Raw genomic sequence first — 13,458 nt, 5'->3', positions numbered from 1 at the left:
TTTACCAGTAGGAAAAACAATACAAATTCTTTCTCACACATTCAAATTTGCTCTTATGTATACATCCATTAAAAATAATAAGTACACGCACAAGCACATTTCCCAAGGAGGCAAGCCATTTTAAAACGTAAAGAGTAAACAAGCATATTAATACAAAGTTATCATGCAAGCCACAAAAAACATAGTGTGCAGTTCAGCTCTGAAGGAACTACCTTTAAAGAAGAATAAAGAATCAGCAGAAAAGGACCTGCAAGAAACCAGCACAAGGGCTAAAAGAAGAAAGAAGCAAATAGGTATTGTCACCTGAAGAGCTCTAGAGAATTAAGCTGTATTACTACAAGTTGATCTTTGTTGACAACTAACTGTAGGAAGATATAGGTATTAGTACTTGTTTTATTCTCTTATGGACACATCATTACTCACCTTCCATTACTTAGTTTGATTCATTACAAATTATTTTCCACATCTGTCACCTACAAATCTATAAGGCTGGCAGGACAGGTAAATCATCTCATTTTAAAAATAAGGAAATGAAGGGTTGGAATTAAATAACTTGCTACAGCACAAAGAACAAGTTCCTATTTGTCACTGGTGGATCAAGGGGCAACTACAGTTTAACTGGCTACCAGAAGACTTATTTCAGTGCTACTTTTCTTTCATAAAGGAAATGGTTTAATGTGTGAGCAATTCATAAAATTGGAAATTATTGCATAAGTATAGATGATAATGTAATCAGATATTTTGTAAAATGAAAAATGTTTTTCAAATGTAAACTCTCAAAATAGAATCTAAAATTCTGTTTTTAAAAAAATTAATAGTCCTTTGAATTAACAGAAAAAGACAAAATAGCACTGGTAACTTAAAAAACATATACAAAATAATAAATTTAAATTAAAACTACACGAATAATATTCAACCTTCCAACAAGTATAAAAATGGAAAATTAAAACAACAGGATTTCATTTCTATCATATCTGTATGTTCAAAGTAACAAAATTTGATTAGAAACTGGGACCTTCTACTGATTGCTCTTTTTTTTTTTTTGGCCAGTCCTGGGCCTTGGACTCAGGGCCTGAGCACTGTCCCTGGCTTCTTCCCGCTCAAGGCTAGCACTCTGCCACTTGAGCCACAGCGCCGCTTCTGGCCATTTTTCTGTATATGTGGTGCTGGGGAATCGAACCTAGGGCCTCGTGTATCCGAGGCAGGCACTCTTGCCACTAGGCTAACTCCCCAGCCCCTACTGATTGCTCTTGATCAGTTACCTTCTCAAATTATGCCCTCTAGTTTATGTTTTAATATTTCTCCTTATTTCCATCATAAAGTCAAACTATATAAAATTTAGACAATTCATATATATGTATATATACACGTATATATACATATATATGTATATGTCAGTTTGAAAGTGTTCTATAATTCCACTCTTCAGAAATAACTACAATCAGGAGTCTGGTACATATCCTGTTGTTTTATATAATCTTACATATTTTTAGATATAGAATCATACTTTATAATCATAGTGTTAGCTTTTTTTTTTTTTGCTTTTTTTTGCCAGTCCTGGAGCTTGAACTCAGGGCCAGGGCTCTGTCCCTGAGCCTCTGTACTTAAGGCTAGTACTCTACCACTTGAGCCACAGTAGCACTTCTGGCCTTTTCTATTTATGTAGTACCACTAAGCCACATTCCCAGCCCTTAACTTGCTTTTTTATTCTACATAATGGAAGGTGCCAGACCTTCCATGTCAGGGAAGATTACCCCATTTCACTAAAAACCACATACTATTCCACCACATGGATATCCACCAAGAGACATTTTTAGTTATTTGCAACATTGCTAATATGAACAATGTTGTAATGACTATTTTGATATGTGTGTATTTTTATCTTTACACATTCTTGCTAACACTTCTACAGAATACATTATTGGACATGTAATCTCTATACCACTGGGTATGTCTGTTTAAAATGTGGATAACTTTGCCATATGGCCTTCTAAAAGTTTTTGCCAATGTACATACAGCCTATCCCACACTGCCAGTTTAAGAATACACTAGGGGTAATCTGACCATCTCTTCACACTGCCAGGCATCTCCTGACCCTTTGTACTAGACCATACTTCATACCTTGGTTTTTTGGGCAGTTCTATCAAATAGCCAACACAATTGTAAAGCTTTTTGCACATATTTCTGTTATCCACATCTTTCCCATTGTATTGTCAGGAAGTTGTATTCTTTGAGCCCAAGGGCAAAGAATTCTAAATCTTTAGTGTATACAGCCAAAACTGTAAGCCAGACTCACCAATTCATTTTTCATGTTTAGGTCACTTTCTAGCTCTTCACAGTTCTGCTTCTGTAAAGTGGCCTTCTCTTTCAATGATTTGTTTAGTTTATCTTGAGCTTTTATTTCCTCAAGGATCTTTGTTTGTTTGCTCTTAAGCTCTTCAGTTTCCATTGTCTTCTTTTCCAGGTCTCTTTCCAGTCTTTCTACCTCTTCTGTAAATAAAAGTGTAATACTTCATCATTATATTTCCTACATAAAGGCAAGGAATACTCAAAACAATAGCATAAATAAAATCACCCCTAGTTTGGGGAAAATGAAAGACCATCTTGAGCTTAATTCTGATCAATATTGAAATAAGAAGACAGTATTATTTGGATGACAATTGAAAATGACAATACTTCATTTGCACTAAATTTTTGAGATTTTTGTCTCAATCTCCCTTATAAAATGTAATATTTATCTAGTCAGTTGTGGGTCTGAACTCAGAGTAATATTTAATATGTATAATACTAGTCCAGCTTGAACTAAGGGCCTGGGCGTTCTCCATGAGCTTTTTTACTCAAAGCTAATACTCAACTACTTGAACCACAGATCTACTCTGGTTTTCTAGTGATAAGAGTCTCATGGAATTTCCTGCTTGGGCTGGCTTCAAACTATGATCCTCAGATCTCAGCCTTCTGAGTAGCTAGGATCACAAGTGTGAATCACTGGTACCTGGCAGTATTTTATATTAATAATTAAACTTACTACAAACATGTTTGAAAAACACTACCCTATCATAAAATCTTCAAAGTCTCCCTACTACTCTTACGACAAGATCTAAAAACCTTACACACAAAAAAAGCTAAAAGCTCTTCATAATTTAGTCTCAGTGCTTCTCTTTGGACTGTTTTCAAGCATTCCTCACTACAGCTTTCCTGAACTGCCTCTGGCTTTTTAGATCTGGTGCCTCTTTACCAGTAGGCCTTATTTAATCCCTTTGCTGGACTGTCTTCCTCTATCTCCTATAGCCTATTTTGCAGCCTCTATGGATAAACCAAATGAAGTTACCATTTTTAGCTGAACATGGTGGCTCATGCCTATAATCTCAACTACTCAAGCGACAGAAATTAAACAGGATCATGGCTCCAGGCCAGCCAGGGTAAAAAAGCTAACAAGACCCCCATTCTCAACTAATAAAGTAGGCATCTTAGTATATGCCTAATCATCCAGGTAAGTGGGAAACTATAGGTAGGAAGATTGCAGTCTGAGGCTGGCACAGGCAAAAAGCAAAACTACCTAAAACATAACCCTAAAGGGGGCGCCGAGGACACGGCGGCGGGGCGAGATGCCGCGGTATTAGGAGGACAAGCATGAGGGCGGCACGTGCGCGGGCATGACGGAGGACCTGGGCGCCTTCCTGCTGCAGTCGGACTGCGCGCTCCAGGATGGAACTGCAGAGCTTTACAGTATTCATTTTTTGAGTGTAAAAGATCAAATGTTGGATGCCAGATCAAGATTCAGAGGAAGAAAAGGATATTGATAGTATACCATCATGCTAAAAGCAAGAACAAATCAAGCAAAGATTTTCTTTGGTCATTAACACAGAAGAGCCAAAATAGGAAACAAGACCTGTGCTACATCGCTTGGTGGGACCAGTCTTTCTGAACAGTGGAAAAAATGGATGAGCTCTAGCGAGAAGCTGGAAACAACCCAGATGCCCCTCCATAGATGAATGGATCAGGAAAATGTGGTACATTTACACAATGGAATTTTATGCCTCTATCAGAAAGAATGACATTGTTCCATTTGTAAGGAAATGGAAGGACTTGGAAAAAGTTATACTAAGTGAAGTGAGCCAGACCCAAAGAAACATAGACTCTATGGCCTCCCTTATTGGGAATAATTAGTACAGGTTTAGGCAAGCCATAGCAGAGCATCACAAGGCCCAATAGCTATACCCTTAGAAACACATAAGATGATGCTAATTGAAATGAACTCCATGTTATGGAAACAAGGGATATATCACAGTTGTAACTACTTTCAACGTCCTATGTGTATGTGTAGTTTCTATTATTGATAATGTTTTGTATCACCTTCCTATGTTTGTACCTACACTATCTCTGTAATCTTATCTGAGTATATTGGAAACCGTGTTTACTGGTATTGGAAGTACGAAATTCAAAGGGAATACCAAATTCGAGAGACACAGGGTAAAAAAAGAGAAATAACTACAAAAGCAATACTTGCAAAACTGTTTGGTGTAAGTGAACTGAACACCTGGGGGGGGGAGGGAAAGGGGGGGAGGGAGGGGGGCATGAGGGACAAGGCAACAAACAGTACAAGAAATGTATCCAATGCCCAACGTATGATACTGTAACCTCTCTGTACGTCCGTTTGATAATAAAAATTTGAGAGAAAAAAAAATGGATGAGCTCTTGTTTTTGAATGTTTCAAGTAAATGCTTCTCATGGTTGAAGTTGGTTTTAGAAGATAAATTTAATCGAACAATGATGGACTAGAAATAATGAGTTGTCCCAAAGAATGGAAAGATGGTTATTTTCAAACCTAATTCTTCAAATTAATTTGAAATCTAAAAGGCCTCTGATGTGATTGACACTGTCAGTATTTCAGAGCTTTATCTACATGGTCTTTTGGGGGGGAAGTTTGGCATAAAAGTTTTTCTTTTATTTAGTTGGCTCTATTTAGTTCTAAAATCATTGTTTGGTTACATGGGGAAGAAGGGCTGCCCGTGCACTATTGAGGTAGCAAACCTTAAAGTTCTAAAGGCACAGCAGGATGCTGAGCCAAGGCCCCTCACTTCAACTTCTTGACTCTTCTGTGTTCTGGTTTCATGTCTAGGCTGCCCCTCTTCAGTGAGCTACTACCAAGCGTAAGTGCCCATCCTGTGACCCATAGGGGAACTTCCCTTTCCAGAGTCCACACACAGATCAGAATTGCTACTAGTAGTCTCCCCTGGGTCACCAGGCCTTGCATCTCAGTCTTGTGACCTTAGCAGGCCTAGTTCAGAGTACTGTAAGGGGTGGCCCATCAGAAATCACATTGGGTGAGCACTGGGCTCATCCCTTGAGGAAAGGGATCTGGAGAACGTTCAAACATTTGCTATGACATGGCAGCAAGTGTGAAAGACATGAAGTGGTTGAGAATGTGTAGAGTTACAGTAATTTTGTTCTGATCACTTAGCACATAGCCAGGTAAGAATCCAAACTTCTAGCTTGATATTTGAAATTAAAGAATAATTGTGAAAGAACTCAGCTTCTCTTTACTTCCACAGTTTACTGGAGGTAAAACAGTCAAGATACTAAGTATGTAGCTCACTTGCTGTGGTAAGAAGTTCATCTGAAGTCATGAGGATTCCTCAGTATCAGTGAGTCTGCTGTGTGTACTGCTTGACTTTTTTCAATATTGTATACATATTTAAGTGCTATGGCTTTGTGTGTGTGTGTGTGTTTTGCTGGGACAGGGCTCAGCCTTGTACCTGCTAGGCAAGTACTCTACCATTTACAATACCCACCTCCAAGTGCTACAAATTTCATTAAAAGTAATTTTGACAAGAAAAAAAGTAACCCTAAAGCATTAAAGATTAGAGGTTTAGCTCAAATAGTACAAGTGTTTGGCTACCAAGCACAAGGCCTTGAATTCAAATCCAAGTATTGCCAAAAACAAGAAAGTGCCATTTTTTAGGTCAACAATGGACTGATGCTAGTTTCAAATGGCTTGAACATACAGGCACATTTCTCAAAACCCTCTAAAATGGTTATTTCCTATCTCCCTTTCTCTTGAAACCTCCCAAATGACTTCTAGTGTCTTTCTCAGTTGACTTCACACTTCATTAAGAAAAAAGATACCACCAATGGAAACTCCCTTATTTTCCTACCACCAAGGCAACAAAACTACCTGTATTTTCACTTTGATGGAAAAACATGACCTTCCTGCCAGGGAATGATCTCCCTTTTTTCTCTAATCACATTAACTTATATTTTATTTTTTAATTATATTTTTATCACTAGTTGTACAAAGAGTTTATAATTTAATAAGTCAGTTTATAAGCACAATGTATCTTGATGTCACTCCTTGTCTTATATATATATATACACATATATATATATTTTTTTTTGGCCAGTCCTGGGCCTTGGACTCAGGGCCTGAGCACTGTCCCTGGCTTCTTCCCGCTCAAGGCTAGCACTCTGCCACTTGAGCCACAGCACCGCTTCTGGCCGTTTTCTGTATATGTGGTGCTGGGGAATCGAACCTAGGGCCTCGTGTATCCGAGGCAGGCACTCTTGCCACTAGGCTATATCCCCAGCCCCTGTCTTATATATTTTTAAGAGCTAATAAACCTGAGGCACAATTTGTCTATCCTGCTCATAGCCATTCTCTTTATATCTCTACAAGTAGCTCTGTGGTTAGCTGAGTTTCACTTCAACTCATTTCCTGGTCTGGAAGCTATTGATGGATGTTTAGTTTAGCTTTTCCTTTAACACTTAAAAAAAGCTCATTTATTAAGTTTATAGGAGATTTCAAATCTTTAGACACTCTCCCTCCCATTTCTCAATCCATTTTAATCTAGCATTTGTCCTCATCCTTCCTCCCTTCAGAGCACCATCCAACCCTGTCAGCTGAAAGCCTTTCTCTGTGCTTTTTACCACGTCTCAGAAGAGAACAGCATGGCTCGCCACTTCCTCTCATGAAATGTACTTTTGAAACCCACTCCACTGGTTTCTGGTTTCTTCAATCCTGCCTGCCTATGTTGTTCAATTTCCTTAGCCGGCTGTTTGTCTTCCCCCTCTCACACCTTAAACACATAGCCTGAACTAATTGTATACAGCATTCTTAATTCAGTTGTATTTTCACTGTGACCTACCACTTAAGGTCAGGTGAAGAATTTTTCTACCTGTAACATCACTTAGAAGTTTTTGGAGCATTTTAGATTTTCACATTAGGGATGCTCAATCTGTATCTGTAGCCCAGGTTTATCTGAAATAGAGATACATTTCTGACTCTACATGGTTATCTCACAGATATTTCTACTTCATCAAGTCCCATAGAAAACAGAATTCTTCCATTTTTAGAAGTGATAGTATCATCCATCCACTTAAATAAGAAGGCTGAGAATTATCTAATCCAACATAAAATGTGGCAGCTTCTGTCTTTAAAAGTGATCTTTTCATTTCCACATCTGGCACTTAAGCATAGGTCACCAATACTTCTAGCCTAGATTGCTTCAATGGCCTCCTAACAGACCCCTTGATCTTCATTTTGCTCTGCTCCAAATCATTCATCACTCTGATTCAAAAAATGGCTCCTAATGTATTAACCAGATTACTTCCCTCAAAGCTAGATGACAGGCACACATCAGCACATCAAGTGTTAATTGGTTGAGATAGGATCCCATGAACTTTTTCCCAGGCTGGGCTAGAACTATGATCCTGATCTTCTTAGCACTCACGTAGGTAAGATTACAGGAATAAGCCACAATGTTCAACTTCCAAGGAAATTTTAACAGCATTATAAAGTTAATAATATTTTCCTAAATAACTTCTGAAAATAAAGACCTTTTAGATACAAGTTTATTTTTTTCCCAAGTGTCTTCTTACCCAAACTGAATCTCTCAAAAGCCTCTTGTCGATCTTGAGAGGTTACTGGCTGACCTTCCAAACTTTCTAGAGAACGAAGGTGAAAGATGGTAAACTGGATGTAATGAGGAAGGGTTGCAACTGGATTTTCATCTAAGGTCAGAGAGGTCAAATCTTGAAGTGGTTTCAACCTGCTTACATCCTGAAGCTGAAATGATATAACAGTAGTATTAGAATCATTTACTGTAAATATCCTAAGTGTAACTAAAGGAAGCAATAAATCAAGGAAACTGCTCTTAACTAAATGGCAAGAAAACTATTCATGAAACCCATTATCCAAAAGGAGTGGTGGTAGGGAAGGCACAAGAAGAGAGCAGAGTATTTAGTGTACCATGACAGTACCTGGCTTTTTATATTAACCACTTCACTGTGACTCCATATATTGTATATATAATTATATATATGCATAGATATATAATTTAAGTATTTTGACTCTATAGATGAAAAAATAGGTATAAGAGTTAGGTGACTTGACTATATAAAGCTCAAAGCTTTAAAACAGTGAATCAAACAGGATCTGAATTCAAGTCTGTGTAACTCTAAACCTACTGTCTGTTCATTATATTGATCAAACAAATGAAATAAATGAGTATAAAATAAAGATTTTGTGGGTTGGAAATGTGGCTTAGTCGTAGTTTGCTCGCCTTACATGCATGAAGCCCTGGGTTTGATTACTCAGTACCACATAAACAGAAAAGCTGTGGCTTCCAACTTTGAGCTATGGCTCAAGTGGTAGAATGCTAGCATTGAGCAAAAGAAGCTCAGGGATAGTACTCCAGGCCCTAAGTTTAACACCAAGACTAGAAAAAAAAGTTAAAAAAAAACAAAACAATTTTGGTAAATTTTCAGAAAACTGGGTCAAAACTGATAGTTAAAAGACACAGCACTAGGGGGCTGGGGATATAGCCTAGTGGCAAGAGTGCCTGCCTCGGATACACGAGGCCCTAGGTTCGATTCCCCAGCACCACATATACAGAAAACGGCCAGAAGCGGCGCTGTGGCTCAAGTGGCAGAGTGCTAGCCTTGAGCGGGAAGAAGCCAGGGACAGTGCTCAGGCCCTGAGTCCAAGGCCCAGGACTGGCCAAAAAAAAAAAAAAAAACAAAACAAAACAAACAAACAAAAAAGACACAGCACTATATAGAAATACCCATAATTCTTTCTTTTGCTATGCTATTGATCAAACCCAGGGCCTTACATACTCCTAACCCACACTATGTAGCCCTATATCTACATTCCTTGAAGATTCTTACAACTACTCAGAGGGTTTAAGGTTGACAAAGAAGATGCCAAAGAGCTAGTTCAAATAAATATTTTCTCCCATCAATATACTTCATTCTTACTAATGCCAATGTCAAAATAATAAACTGGGATGAGAATATAGCATGTAAAATCAGTAATAAGTATTTACTGGATGATTTTCCTGCTAGTATGCTGACACTGGGAAGAATTAACTATGCTGTTAAACATTTGTGGAAAATTTTTGATTTATGGCTACTGCTTCCCATCATCCTGTAAATTTCATGAGACCCAAAGTGATTCTGTCCAACATGGTGTGGGACCTGAGCTCTGAAGCTCTTAGGATGTGGTGGTTAAATGGCTGAGTCTCCTTATCAAATCTTTATAAAGATGAAGTTAAAAAAATAGATTATTGATAACACAGTGTTAGTACTGCTTATTATTATTGGTCTCCAGAGTTGAACGCTTAAGAATACAGCCTTAGAATTATTTAATGATCTCATTTTTTCACATCCATCCCTTATCTGATCCCCATGATACTCCTGCAAAGTAGACAGCACAGGAATTATTTTCTCCATTTTAAACAGAGACTTTTAGGGACATTTAAGGGCACCAAAGGAAAATCTTGACCCATAGTTGAAGAATGACGTTATTTAAATTTTATCATAGTTTTCCCAATTTATACATATATAATTACTGTTTTTACTTACAAAATGTTTACTGAAAACAAAGCTGTGATCAAACACTGAAAGAAAATTATAAATTATACTCCAGAAGAAATAAGTAATTTTTATCCAATTACATAAACTATTTTAGCAAAGTTATTCTACTATAACAAGCTAGTGATCAATATCTAATAAGACCTACCACTACAATTAAGATTAATCCCTAAATCTGTGAACTTTATTATAAGGTAGTATTGTAGAATATAATAATTTAGATTCCGGCACAAGCTGTAACTTTAGATAAAGAACTTTCCCTCTTTGAGACTACTTGTAAAATAAGAATAAGACTGTACTACCCAACTTGTAGTGTTACAAAATAATTCCTACTGTGTCTCCATAACAAGGTTGCTATGGAGCTCAAATGAAATGATGAATGTGAAAACACTATGAGATAAATTCTTACCAATGAATCTATGCAAAATTAGAACTGGTTATTTTCAATTACTTTAGCGAATACTACATCTTATGTGAATGTGGTGTTTGGTCAATTGCCTAAGAGTGTTAAAAGAAATGCATTTTGTAAAAAATTGTCTTTATAAGTCCTAAAATTTGAAAAAAAATTCTTGCTATTTTAATAACTTACCGATGATATCTTGTTGTCTTTCAGATTGAGGACTTGTAAAGATTTCAACTTCTTTCCAAACCATACTGGTATATGCTCAATTTCATTTCCTGCAAGGTTTAGCTTTCGCAAATTACACATATTTTCTATGCCTTCAATTTTTCTGGAAATCAAAGGGCAAAACTAAATTTACTAAGGGAAAATCTAAGCTTACTAAGTGCAGTGGTAATCCTATTGCAATTTTAGAATACACAACTTTGATTACTAGTGAAATTATTCTCCACAGTAGTAATTTATTAACTCTTTTCACAAATGAGAACAAAGTGGCTAAAACTAAATTCACTAGAGCAGCTAAACCACTACCTTTCATGACTGTACCAAGCAATTCTTTCCCTCTCTCTCAGACGTCCAGACCCCATCAAACAGAAAAAAAGAGGGTGACCATGGCCCTCTCATTGACTACTGTGAAGACTATGAGTGGAGAGTCAGGGAAGATCCGGAAACCCAACAGCACTCACTGCTGTGTGTAGCATCCTGCCCAAGAGATGTCCACAAATACTACATTGGGTCACCACAAAATGATAGGCTGCTCCAGGAAATAGAAGCCCCTAAAATAATACATTATAAATACAGTTGTTTTAATAAGAATATTTGAGTAAAATATTTATCATCCATATTGATAAAATTTTCACTGATAAAAATTTTCCCAAATTGTTTGCAAGTAAGTTGTTGTTTAATATTTTGGTCAATTTTCCATACTGGACAAATATACTTAAAATTCTCTATCATTCTTATTTTGCTGAAATTAATTTCATGAGGCTCAATTCTTTTTATATAGATTTGTATTGACTTTATCACTTTTTTCCCCATTTCTTTTTTTTTGCCAGTCTGGGGCTTGGACTCAGGGCCTGAGCACTGTTTCTGGCTTCTATTTGCTCAAAGCTACCATTCTACCTCTTGAGCCACAGCACTACTTCTGGCTTTTTCTATAAATGTGGTACTGAGGAATCGAACCAACGGCTTCATGTATGCAAGGCAAGCACACTACCAGTAGGCCATATTCCCAGCCCAATTTCAGTTTTTATTTACATTTATTCCTCACAGTAATATGTACTTGAATTAGAAAAAAGATTTGGAAGTTTTTCTTATAGCTACGAACAAAGAATATCAGAATACACACAGTCAAATGATTTAGAATATTTTAAAGACCAAAATGGCAGGGTTAAAATATTCTTTTCATGCCAACATTCTTTATGTAATAAAGCAGTGTATCATAGACAACATCTATGAAAAGCTCATGCCAAAATTAAGATAAAATTTGCCACTCAAAGACAAAAAAATCTGCTTCCTTGATTATGCTAGGTAAGATATTATCCTGAAGTTAATAAGTACCAAAATATAAAGACTATTTTATACAAAGGGTTAGAATATCAATAAATTTCAAAAGATTTCATTCAGTAATGGGTAGCATTAATCTAATTCTTGTAACGAAGAAGACTGCAATGCTATCTACCTAAAGAGGTAGATACTCACCTGATCTTGTTATATGACAAATTAAGTTCACGTAATTTTAACAGCTTGTCCATCTTCTCAATCTTCCCTACTAGATTATAGCTGAGATTCAGTACTTCAAGTTTAACACATTTTTCCAAATTTTCAATGTACTAGTTGGAAACAAATGAATACTTTATATGATAGATGCCTTGATGAAAACATTCAGTATACAAAACTCATTTGATTAGTCATCATAAAACACTGTTCTATAAGATCCCTTGTATAACTTCCCTTGACCATGAGTAGCAACTGTCTTCCAGTTGCCAAACTTCGCTTTTAACGTTTCCTATAAGGAGCTTATACTGTCCAATTCCCAACCATTCTCTCTCTTCATGTTTCTATGCCTTTCCTTCACCTCTTGCTTTCTTCTATCTCCTTAGAAAACTTGGTACTATACTATTGAATTAGTTAAATGTTATACTCTTCCTCTCCCAACAACCTTGCATATTGCATATTCAACCCCAGGCTTAAAAGCAGTCATTTTACAATACACATAACATATTACATACAAAGTATGTTACCAGGTATGAGAGCTATAGCAGTGAACTAATTTTTTTTCAAGTCCTAGAGCTTGACCTTCAGGCCTGGGGGCTATCCCTTAGCTTTTTCCCACTCAAGGCTGGCACTCTTCCCATTTGAGCCATAGGTCTACTTCCAGCTTCCTGGTGGTTAAATGGAGTAAGAGTCTCATGGACTTTCCTGACCCAGCTGGCTTTGAACATCAGATCTCAGCTTCCTGAGTAGCTAGGATTACAGGAATCAGTCACCAGTGCCCAGGTTCTGTGAACTAATGTTTATCTGCTGCCCAGAGCTCCTAATTACTATGCTTATATTTCTTTTACAGAGAACAGATTACATTTCACTGAACTTGTTTTTCTATCAAGACTTATCACTACCTTATTTTATAAGGCTATATTATTATCTCCTTTATTTGCCACCAATGTGCTCCAGGAATTATCTACATTTAGTCTTTCTGCCTTCCATTTACTGCTACAAGATTTTTTTTTCTTTTCTCCATTCACTGCCATAAGATTAAAAAAATAGTTTCTAATATTCTTTCCTAACACTTTTAAAGTACTATTTTTGTTGCTTTTCTGTTTGGTTTCACTTAGCTCTTTGCCTCTTTGGAAATAATTTTTGAAGTAACATGGTAGAATCTAAGTTCCTTTTTTTCAATTAAAAATTAAGTTGTCTATTATTATGTATTCATGTTTTCTACTTTAAAAACAAAGTAGTAAACTCTATCACAACGATTTCTGTAGAAGGCCAGATGCTAAATACTTTTAGCTTTACACTAAGGTCTTTTATTATGTTGCAAAAACAACTATAGACAATATGTGAACAAATTAGAAGGGCAAAGTTCCAATAAAACTTAATAAAAATAGTCTAGAGGCAAACAGAGAATTCAGCTTTCTGGCTACAAGTTGCTGTTTGCCAATACTTTCTTTAGAGAGAGGGAAGACCAT

General features: G+C 36.7%; 1 protein-coding gene and 1 pseudogene across 9 annotated transcripts in view; one reads left to right on the top strand and one right to left on the bottom strand.

Annotated features, from left to right (window-relative positions):
* The window catches only part of Cntrl (centriolin), a 90,380-nt gene that overhangs the window by 69,902 nt on the left and 7,020 nt on the right, over positions 1–13,458 (bottom strand). For all 9 annotated transcript variants that reach the window (XR_007210279.1, XM_048340806.1, XM_048340832.1 and 6 more), the window contains exons 4-7: positions 11,972–12,102; positions 10,460–10,601; positions 7,876–8,062; positions 2,297–2,490 (exon numbers count right to left, since the gene is read on the bottom strand). Coding sequence is in view for 8 of the 9 variants with exons in the window: in XM_048340806.1 (XP_048196763.1) it covers positions 2,297–2,490; positions 7,876–8,062; positions 10,460–10,601; positions 11,972–12,102 (654 nt within the window). In the remaining variant the exon portion in view is untranslated. The remainder of the gene's footprint in view (positions 1–2,296; positions 2,491–7,875; positions 8,063–10,459; positions 10,602–11,971; positions 12,103–13,458) is intronic.
* LOC125347920 lies at positions 3,606–3,936 on the top strand (annotated as a pseudogene).

Source organism: Perognathus longimembris, chromosome 1 (genome assembly GCF_023159225.1).
Source record: "Perognathus longimembris pacificus isolate PPM17 chromosome 1, ASM2315922v1, whole genome shotgun sequence".
Classification (NCBI taxonomy): domain Eukaryota; kingdom Metazoa; phylum Chordata; class Mammalia; order Rodentia; family Heteromyidae; genus Perognathus; species Perognathus longimembris.
This window is presented reverse-complemented; position numbering and strand designations above follow the sequence as displayed.